We start from the raw sequence: 24,756 nt of genomic DNA, 5'->3' as shown, positions 1-24,756 counted from the left end.
GTGCAGGCATTGGCCCAGTCGCGGATGTTCCGTCGAAGGCCGTGCCAGACGAAACGCGCCGACACCAGCTTCTGAGAAGCTTTCCGGCCCGGGTGAGAAAGGCCGTGGATGGAGGCGAAGATGCGGCGCTGCCAGGAAACGGGCACGATGGGGCGAGGCTGGCCCTGGGAGACGTCGCAGAGCAGGACGGTGCCCGTGAAGGGGATGTCGGCCAGGCGGAGGCCCGTGTCCGCCGCCCGGAGGGCCTGCACCGAGGTGTCGGTGGTCTGGTCGGCCGCCATGACCGCGAAGTCCACGCCGAGGTGGACCGCGTTCGCGCTGGCCCGAGAAAGACAGTCGGCCACGGCGTTGTCTTTGCCGGCGACGTGCCGGATGTCCGTGGTGAATTCCGACACGGCGGAGAGGTGGCGCTGCTGGCGGGCCGACCACGGCTCCGTGACTTTGGCCATTGCGTAGACCAACGGCTTGTGGTCGACGAAAGCCGTGAACAGGCGGCCCTCCAGGAGGTGTCGGAAATGGCGAACGGCCAGGAATAGACCGAGCAGCTCGCGGTCGAACGTGCTGTATTTTAACTCGTTCGGCCGGAGTTGCCGGCTGAAAAAAGCGAGTGGCTGCCAAACCCCGTCCACCCATTGTTCATGGACGGCGCCCACCGCGTAGTTGGAGGCGTCCGTAGTGAGGGCGATGAGCGCGTTGAGCACCGGGTGAGCCAGCAGCGTTGCGTCGGCGAGGGCCCGTCTTGCGCTCGCGAAGGCCGCGTCCATGGCCGCGGACCAAACGATGTCATGCTTGGCCGGTTTGCCCCGGAGGGCCTCGTAAAGGGGCCGCATGAGCTGAGCAGCGCGGGGCACGAATTGGTGATAAAAATTCACCATGCCGAGGAACTCTTGTAGGGCCTTGATGGAACGGGGACGTGGGAACGTGGTGATGGCCTCGACCTTGGTCGGCAGCGGCACGGCCCCGGTCTTGGTGATGCGGTGGCCCAAAAAGTCAACGGTCGTCGTGCCGAAGTGGCATTTGGCCGGGTTGACAATTAAGCCGTGCTCGCTGAGGCGACCGAACAGTGTTCGGAGGTGGAGGAGGTGCTCGGCGCGGGACGTGCTGGCGACGAGGATGTCGTCCAGATAGACGAAAAGAAATGGCAGGTCGCGCAGCACGCCGTCCATTAAGCGCTGGAACGCCTGGGCCGCGTTCTTGAGGCCAAACGGCATCCTCAAAAATTCGAACAGGCCGAACGGCGTGATGACGGCCGTCTTCGGGGACGTCGGCCGCCCGGACAGGTACCTGGTGGTATCCCCGTATCAGGTCAATTTTGGAAAATATGACCCGTCCCGCCAAACGGGCGGAAAGGTCCTGGATGTGCGGGATCGGGTACCTGTCGGGGGTGGTAGCGTCGTTGAGACGGCGGTAGTCGCCACACGGGCGCCATCCGCCCCCCGGCTTTGACACGATGTGCAGTGGTGAGGCCCACGCGCTATTGGAGTGCCGCACGATGCCGAGGTGCTCCAACGTGTCGAAATCGGCCTTTGCCACGGCGAGCTTGGCCGGGTCGAGGCGGCGGTCCCTGGCGTAGACCGGCGGGCCCGTAGTGGGTATGTGGTGCTCGATCCCATGCCGCACTGCGACGGCCGAAAACGTCGGCCGCGTGAGGGCCGGGAATTCCGCGAGCAGGCGAGCGAACTCGTTTGCCGTCGGGAGGGCGCACGCCAGTTCGGTCGGCGCGGAGCTGCTCATCGTGCACGCCAGGGAGCTGAAGGTCTCGGCGTGGACAAGGCGACGTCGTTTGACGTCGACCAGCAGCCCGTGCGCGCAGAAGAAGTCGGCGCCCAGCAAAGCCATGGGGACGCAGGCGGTCACAAAGGTCCACTGAAAGCGCTGGCTGCCGAAGCAGAGGGTGACGTCGCGCGGGCCGAAAGTGCGTATGGCCGAGCCATTAGCAGCGACCAAAGAGGGGCCGCAAACGGTGTCCCGCCTGTCCTGCTCGGAGGCGGGTATGACGCTCAGTTGGGCGCCGGTGTCACAAAGGAAACGCCGCCCGGACGCTTTGTCCCGAATAAAAAGCAAGTTGCCCGAGTGGCCGGCGCTCATGGCTGGGAATGAACGCCGGCCCGGCCGTTTCCCGACTTACCGAAAGTGCACGGGGGTCGGCACGTCCGAGCCTTGTGTCCGAACCTGGCGTGGTAATAACACCACGCCTGGTCAGGTGGAGGCCCCGGCCGTCGTGTCGGAAGCGGTCGGCACGGCGTGGCGGCCGCCAGTTGCACCGGCAGTTCGGCCTCCAATTGCGCAGGGCGTCGCCTCGGACGGCGGCAGGCTCCAGGTAGCCGCGCCGATGTGTTGGCCCGCCGAGGAGATCTTATCGGCTTCCCTGGCGAGGGCGCGGGGATCGGTGATCAACGTGCCAGCCAGGGCGAGGCGTACCGGGTGAGGCAGCTGGCGAAGGAACAGCTCGCGGAACAGAAAATCCGGAGAGTGCTCACCGAGCAACGAGAGCATATAGTCCATGCGCTCGGTCAGGCGCGTGTCGCCGAGCTCGGGCAGGTCGAGCAGGCGCCGTGCGCGTGCCGCCGGTGAGAGGGCGAAAGCGTCGAGGAGGAGCGTCTTCAGCGCGTCATACTTGTCAGCAGCCGGCGGGTGCTCGAGGAGGCTCAGGGCGCGGGCCGCGGTGGCGGAACCGAGCGCTGCCACGACGTTGTGGAAGCGGGTGTCGTCCGCGGTGATGCCTCGCAGGGTGAACTGGGAGTCCGCCTGGGCGAACCAAACAGCCGCGTGAGCCTCCCAGAAGGTAGGCAGTTTAAGAGTCACTGCCGTGTCCATGTCGGTAGGTCACCAGTGAAGGAGCTGCGCTCCAACGCGAGTCGAAAGAATTGACGCGACCAAAGACGGAATTCGTCCGAGTTGCTTTAATGAAACAAAACAGCTCAGGTATTCTGACAAGCCCGTTTATCGGGCAGCAATATATATACACATTTATGCCGGGGCGTTTGCCCGGGAAAACCGAGATCGGGCATGCCCGGGTGTCAAGGGCGAGTCCTGGAAAGGCGAGTCTGGACATGCCCGGGCGTCCTGGATGCGGCCTGGCAAGTCGAGGCTGGGCGTGCCCGAGCGCTCTGGGCGAGCCCTGGAAAGGCGAGAGCAGGCATGCCCGGACGCTCTGGGCGAGCCCTGGAAAGGCGAGTCTGGACATGCCCGGGCGTCCTGGACGCGGCCTGGCAAGTCGAGGCTGGGCGTGCCCGGGCGCTCTGGGCGAGCCCTGGAAAGGCGAGAGCAGGCATGCCCGGTGAAGACGAGACCGGGCGTGCCCGGGAGGTTCGGGCGTGCCCGGGAACAGCGAGTCCGGGCATGCCCAGGAGAGGCGCGTCTGGGCCCGTCCGGACGAGCCCGGCATGGCGATCGCGCCCTGGCCGCGTCCTGGCAGGTGCAAGGCGATTGTGTACATTCAGCGGGAACCGCTACAGTCTTTATATTTGTGATATAACTGTATTACATAATACATGATATTGCAAGTCCTTTGAAGTTATAGGTTGTTATAGGAAGTTATAGGTAGTATCAGATTGAACTATAAGTCCTATACACAGGATCTACGAGGTCTATACCGTTCAGGAATATGCTTTTACAGATCTTCATCACTGTCCTGAGTGTCATTTTCGCAAAGGTGTCTACACAAATGTAAACATAAATTTTTGGATTCCTCATGCTCTGAATATTCCAAACATGTATAGTTTTGCTAATCTACCAAAATTTTGAACGAAAAAACATCGTGAACCTGACTATACTTCATGTCTGACATCTTTGGAAAATTCCTTGGTCCTCATGTTTGCCTTGTTGGTTAACCAAGTGAGTTGCATCTTAAAACTCCTTCGATAAGTGGGGGAGCTTAATTTTTAAGCTAAAACACTGATTACATACAGACTAAACCTATTACACTTGTTTTGTAAACTTTCAAACAAATAATTTCCTCCGGAAGCGATTTAGGTCTTCAATGATCTTCAATCATCCTAGATTAGGCGAAGGGTTTGAACAATTATGCAACTGAGAATCATGTGAACAATTATGCAAACGTATTCACATTTTATATGCATTTAAAAAAATCTTTATCACTTTGGAGTAGTTTGTGAAGACTATATATTAAATTTGATTTAAAAGCATCATGAAATAAGCTCAGGTGGCATCAAAATGTGAAAACTTTGGAGGGGTGGTGAATACCTTTGCAGGTCACTGTACCTGTGAGCAAATTAGTGAGAGCTTCAAAAAGGGGTTTAGGTTTGAGTCAACTGGCTGGGCTTCTCCTTTGCATGGAGGTGATTCCATGTTCGAATCCTGACCCCACAAGGAAAGCAGTCGCAGACTGCTCAGTGTTTTTCATTGGCCAGGAAGCCGCTTCTTGCTCAGGAGATGGAACTTGGAACTTTCTTGGGGCAGCAGATTAATGATGATGTCAAAAATCCAATATTAGCAATCGGTCTCAATTACCTAGACTAGCAACGGTACCCGCCCTATGGGCGGGTCTTCAATTGGGAGGCCCAAATGAAAAGGCAAAATATCAGAAATTGAAGGCTTTTTTAATTTTAAACGATTTATATAAACATCCGTTAAATATCACACGCAAATCATCAAAATCTAAACAGTATTTGTAGAATTTCAATAAAAGCCACATCACTGTTCATATCGGTAAATATTATTCCATCGTGTTTGGATAAACTGGAAAATTGGAAAAATTGGAAAAACTGGAAAAATAGGAAAAACAATATAGCCTATTTTACTCCGGGGGGTCCCAGGATTACCCACCCAAAATTTCGTTGCGATTGGTTCAGCCGTTTTTGTGGTACCTGGGAACGGACGGACATTTGGTGAATTATAGTAAGATGTTAAGTTACACACAAGGTAGATTTGCAAGGCATGCCTGTGTGTTAAACATATTGCCATTGTTTTAGAAATTTCTGCAATACAGCAACAGCTGCTGTTGACCATGTTGAAATGATCAATTCTTTGGTATACAAAATATAGGGTCATGGAACAGTAAGCCCCTTGTTCAAATACAAGCTGTAAGCATTTTGAAAAGAGCAATACCTGATGATTATGGCAATAGGAAGTCATTGCAATGTAATTATGGCCGTCAGTCGTTGCGGATGATGCGTTAGGCGTTATCCAATATCCAAGGCATCCAATAGGATGCGTTAAAGGTGGCAAAAAGGGTTGGCGTCAGGAAGGGCATCCGGCCGTAAAACATTGCTTCAAAAAGGGCACCGAAAAACAACAACAACCACGGTCCCCGAAAAAGGCCAACCCCCGCTTGCGGGGAAAAATGGCCTCTAAAGGTGGTTTTTTTTTTTAGTCGTTGCGGATGAGTGCATCTTTTAAGATGTCTGGTTGAGAAAATTGTGCTTGTGATCGAGAGTGCTGTCATGATGACTCATTCACAGGAAACTATGTCCATTTGTGATAGAACCCTGTTGTCCACAGCGGACTCAAAGTATCTGGCCCTATTTGATAAGGAATTTTATTAATAAAATTGCATTCTTTCTCACAATATATATATATATATATGACTACATTATATATATATATTATATTGTTCACTCTTTTTCCTCACCCAACAGCTTTGTTCCTGATCCTCACCATCATCCTCTTCATCTCTTGGGTAAACTTGGCTCCAATGCTACTGCCACAGGTTTCCAACTTCCACTCCCCAATGTTGTCCCTGTCTCAGATTCCTGGGCCCTCACTCTTTATAGCAGTTGCTGCGGCTATTCTCTCTCTTCCAGCTGCTCTTGGTCTCCTGCTGTCTTCCCGTCGTTGCTCTATAAATGTTCCACATTAGATCATGTTGCTCTTCCTAATACCTCTCAACCTAAAAATTTGCTGGATTTATGGAAGTCCTAATCTCATCTGATTTTTACATCACCATCTCATTTCCACATTTGCTAGATCTTCCATTATTGGCCATGTCTACATCTCATTTTTCCTTTCCCACCTCTACCTGAAAACCCTCCCCCGACATCTCAAATTTTTTTGAATCATTCTTCAAATTTACATACCTTTGTTTTGTTAATGAGTACAGTAAAGTATAAGAATTCGATTTCAGAAGGATAAACTATCTTGCAGAAACAGAAATGCTGGTCAAGACAAGTGCATCTTAGGATAAATGCAAAAATGCGTGTTTATTTTAATCACCGTAACAATCCATCATTACATCAAGCCTGGAAGTTTCAATCCCTCTCCACATTCTTTTCTATTGCTCTCTGACCACACATTTTCACACACGAAATAAAGGATTCAGTAAATAATGTGTTCCTCCTTACATTATGTCATGATTATTAGGATAGTTCTTAAAAATGAAAGTTAGAAAAGTCAAAAACCCTTGTGGTGAAATTTTAAGCCATTTGGACTAAATTTAGGGGTTGCACACGGAGTTTGTAATTTCACATATTTGGCTCGCATAAATGTTTGGAGTTTATTTATTCTCCACTGCTATACTTGTGATTTTGACCATTACAGTTGACCTTTGACCTTGCTATGCACTGCACATTTTGAAGTTGTTTTTAAGTTAATTGAATACAGTACAGCTGTACTCTGGTGTACGCAGTTGCTCTCATTGAAGAGTACAATCGTCTCCTGACAAGGGGATGAACAGCAAACCCAGTATCTGCTTCAAGTTGTGACAGAACATCGCAAGAGGTTTCCCGATTGCAGGAATTCAACGCTTATCGGGCACAAACATTGAGTGTCTGGCGACCATGAGTCACTGTGCAAACCCTAAAACTTGATCTATTCAAAAAATATTTCAGAAGCAGAAGTTCTAGCTCAATATATGAATGAATGAATGAATGAATAAATGAATGATCGTTTTAAGGCCATTTTCCCCGCCAGAGCAGGGGTTAGCCTTGCGGGCCCCATGACAATCATGGTTCCCTGTTTGAGGCAATGTTTTTATGGCCAGATGCCCTTCCTGACGCCAACCCATAGTCGCCTCTTACGATGCGCAGGGATACGGTGTACCTATTCTAAACCGGGGTACACACTCAATACCAAAAAGATTCATTTTTTTTTTTTGCCTTATCAAGCTAAGAACCACTCCAATTAATTATACAAAACACATATAAATATATACTTTAAATAACATCAACCTTTTCAAACCATTTTAATGGGGGGTGGGGGGGGGGGGGTGGGGGGATGTGAATATCGGAGCATCAAAACGGAAGTCAAATATACTTAGGGCAAACATCGTTAAAATAAAACTAAACAAGTCAAATAATAGTTGTTTTTCAATAATTGGCAAGGAAATGTCACATGCCTTTCACAGCCAATCAAGGACACGACAGGTAGCCTCCAAGGAAAGTCACTGACGTTCCACTGTTGGTTGATAAGTGATTATTATTTTTTTCATTTATTTTCTGATGGCACGAGTGAATAATTTCATGACGACGAGATATATTCATTCTTCCTTTATGGTTGATGAAATATAATCTCTCTCCCTTCATTTGAGTTTAGTTTCCCTGCAAGTGGGCAAGATGCCAAAGCACAAGCCATATATTCTGTATTAAAATGGTGTCTTGAGGAACCAGCTCCCTTCCTCTACTTTGGAAAGGGAATACGAGCTCAGAGCCAGTTCCACAACGTAGTTCAAACCTCGAGTAGATATAGTTTGGTTAAATTTACTGTATAAATATTAATCAAACAAAGGGAATGATATTAGACAAGACAGAAATAAAAACTATTTTTACCTTCTACAAACACAATTTAACAAAGAAGCCGAAAAATACATGAAATGCACTTTCCTGTTACACAAAATACCGTTAGGGCTTTCAACATAAGCAAAGTGAAAAACTCAAGAGCTTTGGCATAGACATCCAAGAAAGTCAGGCCTAAAGCTTCCCAAGAGACTGGTTTGGGGTCAGGAAGTGGCTGATTTATAGCATAAATGTGTGGCCACGTCCAAACAGTGAAATCAAGGGCTTGAAGGCCTCAGTGAGCTTTCACACATTTCTGAAATGAGGCTTGAAGAACAAAGTTGTTTTTATTTCATTCTTTTTACAGGAACCAAGGCTCGTGAAAGAGCTGAATGACAGAAAGGTGATGTTGACTAAGTAACAGAATAGAGGTAGTTGGCATACAAAAACAGGATGGATAAATGGGGAAGAAACAAACACAGGATAAGGTAACCGAGTTGGCTAATAGACAAGGAATATGGAAGCAGACAGGAAAACCAAAGCTTTCAGGATCATTGGAATCTCCCGGGATGACGCTATCTCCGAGGGCCTTTCACTCACTCACCGCAGGCAGGTTGGTGGTCTTTCCGTCTTCTACCGACTCCTCTCCGGCCTTGCTCCCCCAGCCCTCTCTGGGCTCTGTCCCGCAAATATTCCTACAAGTCGCACAAGATCTGCCTGCAACCCTCTTATGGTTAAACTGCCAAAATCTAGGCTCTCTGCTCACCTTCACTCCTTCATTCCTCTTTTCTCCCGCCTCTGGAACAAACTCCCTCACTCTCTTCAATCCCACTCCTCCCTCCAGGTCTTTAAAACAGCTGTTCACCACCATCTCTTATCTTCCCCCATCCAAAACCTTGATCTTTTCTACCCCTGGTAATTTCACCCCAAATCCACCTTTTTCAATCCCCAACGTCTTTCCTCAAATTCCTAGTAATGTTCATTTGTTTTATACCGTGTACGACAGATCTACCGACGTCCCTGTTCTCTACTGTTGTTTTGCTTGTGCACTTTCCTCTCTCTCCCCCTCGTCTCCTGCTCCCTTTATTGTATGCTTTATGTGTCCATGCATGATTTCATGTTCAATGTGTTACCTCTTACACGCGCCTCGATTCTGTATAAAAAAAAAAAAAAATACAGGGTCAATATGGAAGAGTGCAGGTGAGTAAAAGAGGAGCGTCAGTGATAACAGATAATATCATGAATACGAATAGGGGCTAGCGTGAGATTGCTCACCATCTTTAAGTGGTGGAGAGAAGACCATGATTGGCCAGACCCAGGGAAACGATTCTGTCGTTGAGAGAAGAGATGGACAAAAAAAAAAGAAAAGAGTGGATGTAAGCAGTTACCTCTAATTTGAGTAGGTTAACTAGGTATGTGTAACAACCTTAGCAGGTGCAGCTTAAACAGGCTCGGCAGGTGAGCAAAGACAATTGGTGAAGTGAAAGATAACTACTCGGTGATAAACCTGGAGTAGGCTTGAAACTCAGCATCCTGTTGAGTAAACCCAAAATGAGGGTGTTAGATTCCATTGCTTCCATGGGAGCAGAGTTAGATCTGGTGGCATCAACCCATAGAGTACATCCATATGCCATGGCACCTGTGGATGTAGGATTTGCAGTTTTTTCACACCGTTCGCAGGTTGTGGCTACAGTCTGTCTATCCTTGGTGTGATAGACTTTCTAATAAAGAGTGCAATCATCTATAAAGTGATATATAGGATTTTGCAAAGAGGCCAAGAGGTTATTAATGTAAACCAGGAACATGAGGATCCCAAAATACTGCATTGAAGGACACAAAACCTCCAAGGAAAGGACAAGAGATAGAACACGATCAGGGCTATGCTTTGCTTGTGAGCATGGAGATAATCCACGAGCCAGTCAAGGGGACAAACCTGGATGTCCTTGGAAGAAAGTTTATCGATCATTACTGTGCGCTAGATTTTATCAAATGTTTGAAAGATAGGTCTGCTGAGATTATCGATTCCATTACCTTGATGATCAAGGGGAAAAGCCTTACAATAGTCTGTAGTTTGGAGAGTCTGTTTTGGTACCCTTAATATGGATAGGAATGACACAAGCCCCCTTCCATTGTGAGGGGAGGTGACCCTGGAAAAAGGATCTGCAGAGTATGGTACTGGTGAAAGAGGAATGGCCAGTTCAGATGCACATTTTTGAGGTAGAGAAATTGAGATGGCTCGTCCTCAAATTTGCCATTTGAGGAAACGCCAGTACAATCGGAATCAGCTAATTATTTTTAAATGTCAATGTTTACATGCGACTCATGAAATTTAACTCAACTTAGCCTCTGCAGAATATCCACTGGAGGATTTTTCAGATATTTGTTGGATTGTGTCATGACTGCTTTTATTTTTTGTTCAAGTAGCAGCCCATGAGTTGCAGCGTTGGAAGCTAATGGTACTGCAAGTATCTCTTCATAACAAAATGCAGTACTTGGATACACAGCACCCGTCTTCTGTAAAAGCATAGCATGTACTCATCGTGCAGCAGTCGGTGTTACTGCTCCTGGAATTGGCAATCCTTTACACAACAACAACAACATGCATTTTAAGGCCATTTTCCCTGCTAGAGTGGGGGTTAGCCTTGCGGTCCCCAAGACAATCTTCTCCATTTTGCCCTATTTTCTGCATCTCCCCTTGTTAAGCCCCTTGCCCGCATTTCTTCTTCCACCACCTTCAGCCAAATCTTTCTCGGTCTTCCCCGTCCTCTACTTCATTCTACATTCATTTCCATCACTCTTCTCAACCAGTCACTTTCATCATTCCTCAACACATGACCAAACCATCTCAACCTGTTTCTCTTCACAGCATCAATCACAGGCTCTATTCCCATCATCTTTCACAATTCATCATTTGTCTTCCTCTCTCTCAATGATACTCTGCAGATCGACCGAAGCATTAGCATTTCCACCCTTTCCAGCCTTTGTTGCTGCTCTACGTTCATTACCCATGTCTCACTCCCATAAATCATAACACCTCTCACACATGCAGCATACACCTTTCCCTTCAGCTTCAACGACACTCCCCTCCTCGTCAGCACGCCACTCAGTTCCCGAAACTTCTTCCATGCACATCTCACTCAAGCAACCGTTGCCGAGTCTGATCCACCTTCTCCATTCAGCATGTCTACAAGGTAGCAAAATGTTTTCACACCTTCCAGCTTCACGCAGTCTCCAAGATCCAACTCAACATTTCCTCCATCTGCAGCTCCCTCTGTGCACACCTTACACATGAATGTAGCAGCCACACTGATTAATGACCCTCTCAAACCACTACATTTTTGAAGAACCCACTCAGCGCACATTGTACATTGAATGGAGTTAACTCCAACACCCTCCCTGCACACAGCACATGGCCACTTCCCAGTTCTTTCCACCTCACCACATGCTTTACCACTTGCCATCACCTTCATCTTTCCGATATTCACCTTCAGACCTTTTGCCTCCATACATTCCTTCCACTTGTTTATCTTCTCCTTCAGTCCATCCATACTTTCCGCAATCAACACCAGATCATCTGCATACAACAACTTCCACGGTAAACCCTCCTTTACATTCTGAGCCAGCACCTCCATCACAGCTACAAATAGTAGTGGACTTAGTACCGACCCCTGATGCACTCCCACCTTCACCCCGAACTCACTACTGTTTCCATCCTTCGTCCTTACAGCTGTGCACGCTCTTTTGTACATTGCCATCACTACTCTGATCAACCATTCCTCCACTCCTAAATTCCTCAATGCCCATGTCACTACTTCACGTGGAACCCTATCAAATGCTTTCTCCAGATCACCAAACCCAAGAAACAACTTCGTCCTCTTCTCCATGTACTTCTCCTGCAACTGCCTTACAATAAAAAGCGAGTCTGTCGTTCCTCTTCCTGGAATAAATCCAAACTGTATTTCGTCGATCTTAACTTTCTTCCATATCCTCTTCTCTAACACCCTTTCCAATACCTTCATTCCATGCTCCAATAACGTTATCGCTCGATACGAGCCACAGTCCAGAGGGTCACCTTTCCCCTTGTATAGAGGGACGAGGGTACTCAGTTCCCAATCCACTGGAATGCGGCCATCTTTCACCACCAGATTACAGATCTCTGTCATTCTCTTCACACCCGAAATTCCCGCTGCCTTCAACATATCTCCCACAACTCTCGTCGGCCCTCCCGCTTTTCAACTCTTCATTGCTTTTATCGCTTCCTCAACTTCCTTCTCAGTTATCTTCTCTGCCGGTCCGAAAACTGGGTTACTCTCGATGTTGCCATCCCATTCATGCTCTGCATTCAACAGCATTTCCATATATCTTTTCCATCTTCCTTTAATTCCATCTGGGTCCACAATGATTTGTCCCACTTCATCCTTCAAGCAACTCACCCCCATCACATCACACCTCTCTTTCACTATCTGCTTTGCAATCCTGAATACCACTCTCTGACCCTCTTCCGAAACCAAGCGTTCTCCGAACATTTTCCTATATGTCTCCTGCGCCTTTGCTACCTCTTTCTTTGCAGCCTTCTTGGCTGCCTTATAACTTTCATGCTCTGCCTTTTCTGCACCCGTACCCTTCACCCTTCTGCCACTCCTTGAACTTCTTCCTCTTCTCGTCAATCCTCTTTCCAACTTCATCATCCCACAACCATGTTTCAGAGTGCCTCAGTGGTCCTTTTGTCCATCCACATACCTCACCAACGGCTCCCAACAGACTATCTTTCATTGACTTCCAACCACTTTCAAGCTCCACAACATCATCCTCTGCCATATTCAGCCTCTCTTTTAATGCCTCCCTCACTGCCACCTCATTCAACCTACACACCTTCATTCTTGGTTGGTACTTCACCCGCTGAGCTCTCCTCGCACCTTTCACCCTAATGTCGCAGACAACCAAGTGGTGCTGTGAAACAGCCTCCTCCCCCGGGATCACTTTTGTGTCCCAGAGGTGCCCCCTATCTCGCCTATGCACCATCAGGTAGTCAACGGTTGTCGTCGACCCACCTGACGTGTATGTAAAAAGCTTATTATCTTTCTGGAACTGAGTATTACAAATCAACAAATCAGCTCCATCAGCAAACTCCAAAATCCTTTCACCTTCTCCATTTCTCACACAATATCCGTAACCCCCATGAACTCCCTCAAAACCATCCATACTCCTTCCCACATGTCCATTTAGGTCTCCTCCTGCCACAACAACTTCCTCAACTTTCACGTTTTCCATCAGCTTCTCTATCGCACACCAGCACTTGTCGTCCTCTTCATCGTTCCGACCGACCAGCGGAGCATATCCCGAGATGACGTTCACCAAGAGCTTTCCAATAATCATTTTCACCATCATCAACCTTTCACTCACTCTAGTCACACTCACCACACTGTCTACAAACTCCTCAGAAAACAGGACACCAACACCATGCACGTCTTCTGGGCACCCTTGCCACACAAACTTATATTTCTGTCCCTGGCTACCCTTCACCATTCTCACACCACTTCCCTTCATCTCGTCTCCTGCACACAACATATGTCCACTCTTCTTCTGACCAATACTTCCACCACTTCTCCTGATCTCCCTGTCATTGTCCCTATGTTCCATGTCCCAAACCTCAGAAACCGATCTCCACGTCGGGCATCAGACGTTTCATCATCATAAATGGAGTGATTTCCACCCTTGATTCGATCGGGTTCCACACCTTGAGTTTTGACGAGAGTGAGTGAGGTCCTCCACGGGGTACGCCGGGCTGTACCCTGCCCATATGTAATTGTAATTGTCATGGTTCCCTTTTTGAGGCAATGTTTTTATGGCCAGATGTCCTTCCTGACGCAACTAAAACTAAAAGGGTTGATTCTTTTAGTTACAGGGATACGGTGTAATCCTTTCCACCAACAGAACAAAATTTTGCATGCACAGGTTATAAATATATCTATATATATAAATATATAAATATATATATATATATATATATATATATATATATATATATATAAATATGGTACATATATTTGATTGTTCAAATGGATAATAATCATGCTCATGTGTTAGCCAGGTTCATAAAGTGCACGTAACAACAAAAAGTTTATTAGACTGAGGTGCAAGAAAGGAGAAACAAATATATAATGAAAATGGGAGCTTAAATCAAACAAGAGAACAGCATGGTTCACAGCAAACAGAACAACAAATCGTTGTTTAAAAGGGCATTGTACCGCAACCTCATTTTCAAATCTCTCCATATACATTTTTGGATCTAGTTAAAATAGTTTTTCATTTATATGAGACAAATAAAACTACATTTGAAGAAGTAATATTCATCAAGCTAGAATTTGTAGGTAAAAATGTTAATGACGCCAAACCTAAAAACACAATTAAACAGCAAACTCGAGATGACGGCATTTATCATGCTTGAAAGAAACGTGCGCAAACCTCAAACGATCCAGGCAGTTTTTGTTTGGCTGCAATGCACTTTAATTTTGTATAACAACCAAGGCATTGATAATGTGTTATGCCTTGCAATAAGAGGTACAATCATTACTTTCATGTTATTTGGTACGGCAACAAATGATTTGAGTTTAAGCCAAATTTGTTTGATTCAAACATCAAATCCATTAATCTCTACAAGTAATATTCACTGCAAAGGAAAACAAAGACTTCTCGCATGTCCCTTAAAGTGCAGGCTTCGTGGTACGTCTCACGTGCAGCCGTTCAGGCATATGGGTTGTAATCAAAGTCCCGATATTATTTCCACCAGAAATTGTCAAAAGAAAAATTCAGAAAAACCCATTGAATATCACAGGCGTTTTGAGAGGCACCTCGTTATTGCTCATCGTCATCTTGTTCAGGTCCTGACTCTGCTCCACGCTCACTCGTTCCTGCTTCTGAAAAATAAACGGGAGATCAAACAACAAATAAAAGATGGTTTCCAAATTGGGCAATGGATGAATGTTGGTGGCTATCTACCTGTTGCGCTGCAATAAGCAGGGTGTGGCTCAGGCAGTGGGTTCGTTTGGTGAAAGGGGTGCAGGGGAGAATGGGGTGCAGCATACGAATACTCAATATTGTAATATTGCATTAATATTTTATGTTAATTTTTCCCCTCTCTCCAAAATGTGATCTTGTGCATCTACCAGACAAATGGTGATGATGTAGCCATCTTAGTATTCCCTCTGAAAGGATGGTGTATTGTGCAACATCTTGCCTACAAGGAATTTTGGTGACATTTGTAGTATGGGGAGCGAACACAGAGGAGACCATTCAAAGGTGAAAACATACACTATTTCTGAGCTGTACTTGCCATCCCCCACCAAGAATAGAAAACAAATTTGCACACAAATACTGTACAACATTTCCCCCAGAGGGTGGCAATGACAGCCCTTTCAAACAGAAACAAGTAATGCTCAAATATGGAAAAAAAAGGGAAAGAGTAACAGCCACCAACACATGCAGGAAGATGGTTTGGGGGAAAGGTGGTGGGAGGGAGGAACAAAACAAACCAATTCTGCCATGGTTGAAAGAAGCAAGGAGGCGAAGCATGAAAGAGGCCGGGACTGTCACTGTATTCCTCGATTCCTCTCCCATCAACTCATTTCTCTGCACCACCTGCAATAAATTTCACATTCTATCCTAAACATTATAGTTATGGAAGTTAATCTGTTTATCACTCAATTTATATAGTACATTTGAAGGATGAGAAAATAATCCTACTTCTCATTTTTCAAAACATCATCAGCCTGAAGAATATTGGCTTCAATGCACTAATGTCATCAAGATATCTGAGGCCAAGCAGAATGGAACCCAGGAACTACTTGCATTGGAGATCTCCACTTAGGTCTTAGGCTGAACAAGAGGGGTGAGTGTTGTAGGCTTCGGGACAGCAGGATAGCTCAGCTGGTAGCATGCTCACCATTGAGTTTGCTGGCCATAAGTTTGTTATCCCATTTTATCTACTTTGATCATGCTCACATAACGGCATGAGGTGCTGCATCATGAAGCACACCATCCTTCAGGTTAGAAAGGAAAACTGCCTTTTCTCTGACTTTCGCTGTGGGCGTCAAATATATATAGTATCTCAAGAAAGGAGGACGGTATTACACAGTCGTGGCTAAAAATATTGGCACCCTTGCACTTTTTTCAAATAATGCACCATTTCTTCCAGAAGATTGTTGAAATAAAAAAATAGTTTGGTATCCACAGATGTATTTCTTTGGTTTGCAGTGGAACAAAACAAAAAAATTACTAAAGCTTAGCTTATTCCACACAGAAATCCTAAAATGGCCCAGACAATATTGTTGGCACCTTTTCGGAGTTGTTAAAATAATTAGATTTCAAGCAGGTGATTTTCCTTTACTTTGGAATTGAACTCACCTGTGATGAGTTGCAGGTGCCTGCAATATAAAAATCACTTATTCAACAAGTTTGAATAGAGAAAAGGAGTCATTCTGCTGTTTTGTGTCACTGTGTACCACAATGAGCATGGAGAAAAGAAAGAAAACCAGAGAATTGTCTGAGGAGGTCAGACACAATATTGTAGAGCCAAGCATGGACAATCTCAAGGCTACAAGTCCATCTCCAGAGACCTTGATGTTCCTGTGTCCACTGTACGCAATGTTATCAGGAAGTTTAAGGTCCATGGCACTGTATCCAACCTCCCTGGATGTGGCCGCAAGAGAAAACTTGATTGAAGATTGCAGCAAAGGATTGTTTGAATGGTGGAGAAAGCACCTCGATCAATTGCCAAACAGATTCAAGCTGACCTTCTGCGACAAGGTACAACAGTTTCAACTCGCACCATCCATCGCCAACTCAATGAAATGGGGTTCTATGGAGGACCCCACTGCTGAGAAAGACATGAGAAAGCCCAACTGGAGTTTTCCAAAAAAAACCTGAACAAGCCAAACTCCTTATGGGAGAATGTCCTGTGAACAAATGAGACCAAATTAGAGCTTTTTGGTAAAGCACCTCATCACTGTTAACAGAAAACAAAATGAGGCCTTCAAAGAAAAGATCACCTTCCCTACAGTCAAACATGGAGGAGGTTCAGTGATGTTTTGGGGTTGCTGTGCTGCCTCTGACACTGGGTACCTTGAATTGAATGTGTGCACGGCATCATGAAATCAGGGGATTACCAAGGCATTTTGGAGTGCAATGTTCAACCCAGTGTCAGAAAGCTGGGTCTCCATCGAAGGTCATGGGTCTTGCAGCAGGACAATGACCTCAATCACACTTCAAAAAGCACCCAGTAATGGTTCAAGACAAAACGCTGGACTGTTCTGAAATGTCCAGCAATGAGTCCAGATCTAAATAACATTGAACACCTGTGGAGAGATCTGAAACAGTAGTTGGGAGAAGGCAGCCTTCAAATCTGAGAGAACTGGAGCAGTTTGCACAAGGAAGAGTGGGCCAAACTGCCAGTAGAGAGGTGTAGGAAGCTCATTCATGGCTAGAGGAAGCGCTTGACTGCAGTTATTTTGTCCAAACTCAGTGCTACCAAATATTAAGTCGAGGGTGTCAATAATTTTGTCAATGCCATTTATTTTCATTTTCTGATTTAAAAGGATATATCAAGTTCTGAATCGAAAACAAAGGTTCTGTAATATTAACAGTGAAATAAAGAATAGTGGAGACCAAATACTTTTGTCAATTCCAACTTATGTTTTGAGAAAATTGTGACTTATTTGAAAAAAGTGCAAGGGTGCCAATATTTTTGGCCATGACTGTCGCTAAATTTCCTGCCAAGAGATCAAATGGAATAGGTTGTTGTTATTGTAATATAGCCCCGGACAGTCTCTCGAACAAGCCCGTGGCACCGAGACAGCTGATCGATCTAGGAGGTACCCAGAGATCCCCCACATCCAGGATAGTGTACCTCCGCCTTTACGAAGTCAGGGCAACGATATAGAGAGAGAGAGAGAGAGGGAGCGAGGGAGAGAGGGGGAGAGGGAAAGAGGAAGAGAGGCAGAGAGGCGGAGAGGGGAAGAGGGGAAGAGGGGGAGAAAGGGGGAGAGAGAGAAAAGAGACAGGGACACCAGGGAAAAGGCTGGTTCATAGGGACCGATCAACACTCCATCTGTGACCATGCTGCCCTGAGGAATTCGGGCAGCAGGGAAGAATGGAGAAGATTTGTCTCCCGACTTGCATTGGGGGATACGACCACCGCAAAGAGGAGTCTCCGATAATGGCCAATGGAATAAGTTCAAGCAAATGGTGAGTATAACATTTCAACAGATAATGTTGATAAAGATAATGGGTGGGTTCAGGGTTAGGAGTAGCACAGGCCTAATGGCACAAATGGTGTTCTCATATGTCGATGTTTCCTTTTCATGTACCGAGTTAAAAAAAAAAAAGCTCCATTTGTCCTTTAAACTGTCTGTGCCAGTAAAATGAGCTTTCAGATAAATCATTTAGCCACGTCTCAGTTGCTTTAATCAGTTTGTCGGTGAATCGGCTGACATCTGGGTGAGACCCCATATCAAAAGATGAGTCCCTGGTGAACAGAACCAGGATATATAGGTCTTCTAGCCGCTTAACGTCACAGTCACAAATGGTGGTCTGCGAAACCCCACCCTTGTGTGCACAGGCACATTGTCATGAAGGAAGAGCACACCTTTGGTGAGCATCCGTCAGAATTTGTCTTTGATGTCTTGCCTCAATGTTTTGCTTGAGACTGCTACAATGTTCCCTTGCGATTCTAGCTTTGTGAGGTAAATCGTCAATTTTATCAGGCATACCAATTTTAAATATAATTCCCTTGACTTGACTTTATTAACCTATTTAGGCCATTGCAGGACGAGCCTCCCGAAATATGTTAGGGTAGGGTTTGAATACTTATGCAACTGAGAATCGTCTGAATTTTTCTATTAATCTAACTTATTCACGCTTTATCTGCATTTTTTTGGCTTTATCACGTTGGAGTAGTTTGTGAAGACTCTATTTATTAAGTTTGATTTGAAACCATCATGAAATGAGCTCAGGTGGCATCAAAATGTGAAAACTCTGGAGGGGGTGAATACTTTTACAGGTCGCTGTAACTAATAGATAGGCCTTGATTTCATTCTTTATAATCAGTAATCAGTGACACAATTCCCTTTTTAACAACTGACCAGCAAAACATTATCAGTTTCTTATTAATCAATTCCTCCAAAGAACTTCATTTCATATACATATGTTCACAAACCTCATCAGCATGCTCCGAATTAAACTCAGGTTCCGGTGATGTGGGCGACCACAGCTTAACATCATAGTCAATGCCTGATGTGACAATGACTAAGGAAGGATGGAAAAAGAAGGAATGGAAAGAATAAAAGTGATGTGACAAAATACATTAACACATTAAAAACATTAACTACTTGTGCACAAAGAAACCAAGACACGGGAAGAGGCCACAGCACCAATCAAGCCCGTGTCCTTTACATATTCCCAACAATATCCCTGAACTAACTAACGCCCATCCTTCTTTAATTTTTTTTCCCCCAACTACTCAATAAATATAAATACTACAAACGCAGAGCAACCAGACAACTTCAAGTTGGACATCACAACTCGATCACACTTGGCTCATGTTCGGCTACCTACCATTCCTGCCAATATCCATGTACCCCTTGATGCTCATTGCTTCCAATTACTTATCCAAATCCATTTTAAACTTACCAACGATCCCTACTACCACCACCCTCCCCAGAAGACCATTCAACACATTCACAAGTTGCTGTATAAACGAGCTCTGCCTTCTGTTCAAACACTCCTCCTTTTTCCCTCTTCAAATATGACCTCTGGTTCTTCACTGCGCATCTTGGTTAAATAAATTGTCCTGCTTCTATTTTATCTATATCCCCTCATTATCTTAAACATTTATATTATGTCACCTCATAATTGCATCATTTCTAATGCAAAAGGTCCTGTCTTTCAGTTGCTGCTCATAACTTCGTCTATCTAGCCCTGAAATCAATCTGGTAGTTTTACGTTGAACCTTTCCATGGCTTCACAGAATCTTTTCAACACAACGTGGTATCGTCACTTTTTTGTATACAGTGTTGAGGCTCGTGGAGGAGCAAGAGCATAACGGATCAGGACGGGACGGAATGAAAATGGAGGGGACACACCAATAGCGGTGTTGAGAGACAAAATAGATGAAGGCATAGAGGAATAAGGGATGTCTGGAAGAATGACAGCAACGAGAGGACAAATGGGTGAACAAGACGGATACAGTCGCAAACTTTCAATCAAAGAAGTGGAAGGAAAAACTGGAAACATGGGAAGAGGTGGGCCAGAGGAGAGTTAATGGGGTCGAAAATCTCATGGTTGTGGATGGGGGAATGGTGGTGAACAGTTGTCTTGAAGTTCAGGAGGGGAAGAGGAGACTGAAGAGGCTGAGGAAGGTGGTTCCAGAGCCAGTAAAAAAAAGGAAAAGGAAGAGATGAATAAGTCGATGTAAGCAGTGAGTCGGGATTTTGAATGTCACCAGAAGGGAGTTGCAGATAGACCGCATGCATCCTATGGAAACCTGATGGGGGGGGGGGGGGGGGGGGGGGAGGTTGGGAGAGACAGCACAGAAAGAGCAGATGGTGCCAGACCAGAAAGAAGGTGGTAGAAGATAGATCAATGACCTGTCTATGATGTGAATGTCATAGGCTCAGAGACTCCGTTTAATTGTAGGATAATCCAATGATATTGAAGGCCTTGGTTTCCACAGCATCAAGCTTTGCAAGATGAGAGGGATGGATGCCAGAGGTGAGAGAAGTACTCCCTGAAGCTGTGGATCAAGGCCTTGTAAATAGATTAAAATTCTGATTTGCCAAGGAAAGTCTTTGCATGACAGATGTTGTCCAGTCTGCAGCTGCCTTTGGAGGCCATGCTCTCCTATATTCACTTTCGCCATCCTATTTGGATCATGACTTAAGAGATCGTATTGCATTGACCTTATTGCTCCATATCTCATCCCTCAGATCGGCAGGCAGCAGCCTCTTTACTCTCTGCAGACCTGGACAAAATCACAGACTGGTCAAACAAGTGGAACATGTCTTTCAATCCTGACAAATCTCACACTCTCACTATGTCTCTCCGAAAAGACCATCTGGAAAACCCTCCCATCTACTTTCTCAATAATCCTCTCAAATAAGTTCTGCCACTCAAGCTTTTGGGTCTCACGATCTGCCATGATCTTTCCTGGGAAAACCACATTTCCAAGCTGGCCTCCAAAGCCAGTCGCCGACTGGGCATCCTCCGTCATGCGAAGTCCTTTCTGGGCATTTCTGAGCTTCTCACCAAATATAAAGCTTTCATCCACAGCTTGATGGAGTACTGCTCTCCCCTCTGGGCAGGTGTACCCCGTCCCAGCCCGCTCCCTTCCACAGATCTCCCGATGTCCCTGTTCTCTACTGTTGTTGTGCTTCCTTCTCTCCCCCTCTTTTCTCCCGCTTCCTTTATTATATGTTCTATATGTTGGCTCTTACATGAGCCTCGACTTGGTATACCAAAAAAAAAGAAGTCTTCTGCAAGCCCAACAGTAATATAACCAAAATAGAGCTTGCAATGGTTTATCATTTTGGAGGAGGGATGTGGGTGATGGAGCAGTTTGTTTATATCTTCAAATGTTTCCAGCCACATTTTGAAGGGCACACCTGGTTGGCTGGGGTGAGGTTGTAAACAATTGATCACATGATTGTCTGCCTCAAGCAACTTGACAAGACGACCACTGTCCAACTCCCACACAAAGACGTGTCCACAGTCTGAGCCAGACAGCACAAATCCTCCCCAAATCACAGCTTCTTTAATCTGCATACCAAACAGGTGTGTGGAAAAGCATACAGGAAAAGGTTATAAATAACAATAATGTCATTCAGAAAGAGGAATAATGGAAATATATTAAGGCTATAATTGAAATAAACATGGTGCATCAAAAAGGGGAAATGTTCATACACACACACACACAATCCCCGCTACCCCCTCCTACCTCTGCTAAATACAGTCATGAATCTATGCAGAGAAACCCTGAGGTGAGTCAATGCAGGAGTGAAGGTGTGAACGTTAATAGACTGACAGCTACATGTTGGTGTCCAACACTACATGAGAGAAACATTGGAACATTTACATTTCTGTGAAAGACTAAAATGAAGAGACTCGCATTGTTCTCAAGACCATAGAGGATCACCATTTTGATCCATCACAATAGCGACACATATAAGATGCATTTCAATGTCAAATCAGGGAATTTTCCAAATTCCATTTAATGGTTAAATTACAGGAAATGAAAAAAATCTTACTATAATTCACCAAATGTCCATCCGTCCGTCTGTCTGTCTGTCTGTCTGTCCGTCCGTCCGTCCGTCCGTCCGTTCAAAGGTACCGCAAAAATGGCTGAACTGATCGCAACGATATTTTGGGTGAGTAATCATGGGATCTCTTGGAGTAAAATAGGCTATATTGTTTTTCCAATTTCAGCTTTGGCCTCCAGCATTTTCAGGTTTGGACTCCCGCATAACATTATTTTCCTGGGTGCCGCACAAATGGCTGCACAGCTGCACCGATCGGACAAAGACCTTTTATAAGGACATGGGTTGAATCCATGCTTAAGAGAATGCCAACCCCCTCCCCGCCATCACGGTCGTCTCTCCAACTCACAATCCCACGAGATATGCGGAAAGGACGACCAAAAACCAATTATCTTCTTTTTGATTCATATATAAACATCATCAAAAGTAAATAATGACCTCGGCCAAATGAGAGAGAATTTCACATAGCTATTTGGGCAGTGTATAAGCTAACAGATCGCTGTCTCCATCGATCTTGCCAAGGCCGTAACAGCTATCGGCTCAAAATCCTTTTAACTGTTGACTTGGTAGTTTTCACAATGAAGGAAACATTAACAATGCTGTTAAAAGTTTATTTTGTGATTGGAGTTATGTTGTTTGGAATGAAAAAAGAGATCTGAAAAAAGAGATATGTCAACCCTCGACTCTGATTCTGCAACTGGTCCTGACGGCATCAGCCCACGGGTCCTAAAATCATGTTCTTCTGCTCTTTCACTCCCTCTTTCTGTTCTCTTCACCCTCTCTTTTGCTCAAGGTCATCTGCCATCTGCTTGGAAATCAGCCAACATCACCGCTTTGCACAAAAAAGGTGCAAAAACAGATCCCAGCAACTACAGACCAATCAGCCTTCTCCCAATTATCAGCAAAGTCATGGAATCCATCATTGCTTCAGATATTAAATCTTTCCTCTTCTCCAATGGCTTGATCTCTGATCATCAATTTGGTTTCAGACCTGGTCACTCTACTCTGGACATGCTGCTTCTGCTTTCTCAACAATGGATGGAGGTCCTCAACGCCAAACAGGAAATTAGAGCTGTCTCCCTTGACATTTCACGTGCCTTCGATACGGTCTGGCACCCTGCTCTGCTCACCAAACTCTCCTCCTTTGGTATCCATGGAAATCTCCACGCATGGCTGGCGGACTTCCTCTCTGGTCGTAGTCAACGTGTGGCCCTGAATGGGTTTCTCTCATCTCCTCTTCCTGTTCAGGCTGTAGTTCCCCAAGGTAGTGTTCTGGGCCCTGTGCTTTTTCTGGTCTTCATCAATGATCTCTCTGACTCTCTTGAAAATCCTCTCTATCTCTTTGCTGACGACTCTACTCTCTGTCGCTCCATTCCTCATCCCTCAGATCGGCAGTCTGCAGCCTCCTCACTCTCTGCAGAGCTGGACAAAATCACAGACTGGTCAAACAAGTGGAACATGTCTTTCAATCCTGACAAATCTCACACTCTTACAATGTCTCTCCGAAAGGACCGACTGGACAACCCTCCCATCTACTTTCTCAACAATCCTCTACAAGAAGTTCTGTCACTCAAGCTTTTTGGTCTCACTATCTGCCATGATCTTTCTTGGGAAAACCACATTTCCAAGCTGGCCTCCAAAGCCAGTCGCCGACTGGGCATCCTCCGTCGTGCGAAGTCCTTCCTTGGCACACCTGAGCTCCTCACCACATACAAGGCTTTCATCCGCAGCTCAATGGAATACTGTTCCCCCCTCTGGGCTGGTGCTCCTGCCTCACACCTTGCTCGGCTTCACGCCAAAGCTTTCAGAATCATTGGAATCTCCTGCGATGTAGTCAACACCGAGGGCCTTTCACTCACTCACCGCAGGCAGGTTGGTGGTCTTTCTGTCTTCTACCGACTCCTCTCCGGCCTTGCTCCCCCAACTCTCTCTGTGCTCTGTCCCCCCAATATTCCTTCAGGTCGCACAAGATCTGCCTGCAACCCTCTTATGGTTAAACTGCCAAAGTCTAGGCTCTCTGCTCACCTTCACTCTTTCATTCCCCTTTTCTCCCGCCTCTGGAACAAACTCCCCCACTCCCTTCAATCCCACTCCTCCCTCCAGGTCTTTAAAACAGCTGTTCACCACCATCTATCTTCCCCCATCGAAAACCTTGATCTTTTCTACCCCCGGTAATTCACCCCAGAGTCCTTGCAGTGTTCATATGTTTTATTCCTCTCCCACCTCCCCCCAAGTCCTCCCGATGTCCCTGCTCTCAAATGTTGTGTTTGTGTCCTTCCCCCTCTTCCCCCTCTCTTTTGTGTCCTTCCCCCTCTCTCCCCATCTTGTCTGCCGCTCCCCTTGTTTTTTGTGTTTTGTGTGTCGGTTTGTCTTTTTGTGTGATTAATGTTAGCTCTTTCACGAGCCTCGATCTTGTATACAAAAAAAAAAAAAAAAAAATCAAGTTCAAGTGAATGACGACATGCGGTGATGGCTTCTACCTTCTAAACGTGAACTTCGCGGATCGCCATATGCAGATTCGCCACGGACCCACGATCGATGTTTCTATACGTGAACGTACCCGTTTGTTTGCGAACGGGTACGTTTTTCATTGAAGTCCTTCACCAACTTGCTGTCCATGTCTGATGTGTGACTGAAGGTGCTACAGGAATGTGGAATGTATTGGTTTCATGCTTTAGCATTCGCCGTATCCAATTATCTTCTTTTTGAGAAGATAGCACTTCATTGCCTGTTTCTTCCGTTGCCTGTTTCGAAATTATCTTCATTGCCTGTTTGCTTCC

General features: G+C 45.9%; 2 protein-coding genes across 3 annotated transcripts in view; one reads left to right on the top strand and one right to left on the bottom strand.

The window, feature by feature from the left end:
- The window catches only part of LOC137422476 (transmembrane protein 182-like), a 35,330-nt gene extending 28,689 nt beyond the window's left edge, over positions 1-6,641 (top strand). The window contains exon 5 of the mRNA XM_068109225.2: positions 5,601-6,641. Coding sequence (XP_067965326.2) covers positions 5,601-5,821 — 221 coding nt within the window. The 3' untranslated portion in view covers positions 5,822-6,641. The remainder of the gene's footprint in view (positions 1-5,600) is intronic.
- Positions 6,642-13,766: 7,125 nt separating this feature from the next.
- Positions 13,767-24,756, bottom strand: part of DCAF6 (DDB1 and CUL4 associated factor 6) — a 140,282-nt gene continuing 129,292 nt past the window's right edge. For both annotated transcript variants that reach the window (XM_068106285.2, XM_068106287.2), the window contains 4 exons: positions 21,326-21,479; positions 18,883-18,971; positions 15,203-15,308; positions 13,767-14,587 (listed from right to left, as the gene is read on the bottom strand). In XM_068106285.2, coding sequence (XP_067962386.2) covers positions 14,526-14,587; positions 15,203-15,308; positions 18,883-18,971; positions 21,326-21,479 — 411 coding nt within the window. In that variant the 3' untranslated portion in view covers positions 13,767-14,525. The remainder of the gene's footprint in view (positions 14,588-15,202; positions 15,309-18,882; positions 18,972-21,325; positions 21,480-24,756) is intronic.

The sequence above is a fragment of the Myxine glutinosa genome, chromosome 2 (assembly GCF_964187855.1).
Source record: "Myxine glutinosa chromosome 2, kmMyxGlut1.1, whole genome shotgun sequence".
NCBI classification, from domain to species: Eukaryota; Metazoa; Chordata; class Myxini; order Myxiniformes; family Myxinidae; genus Myxine; species Myxine glutinosa.
This window is presented reverse-complemented; position numbering and strand designations above follow the sequence as displayed.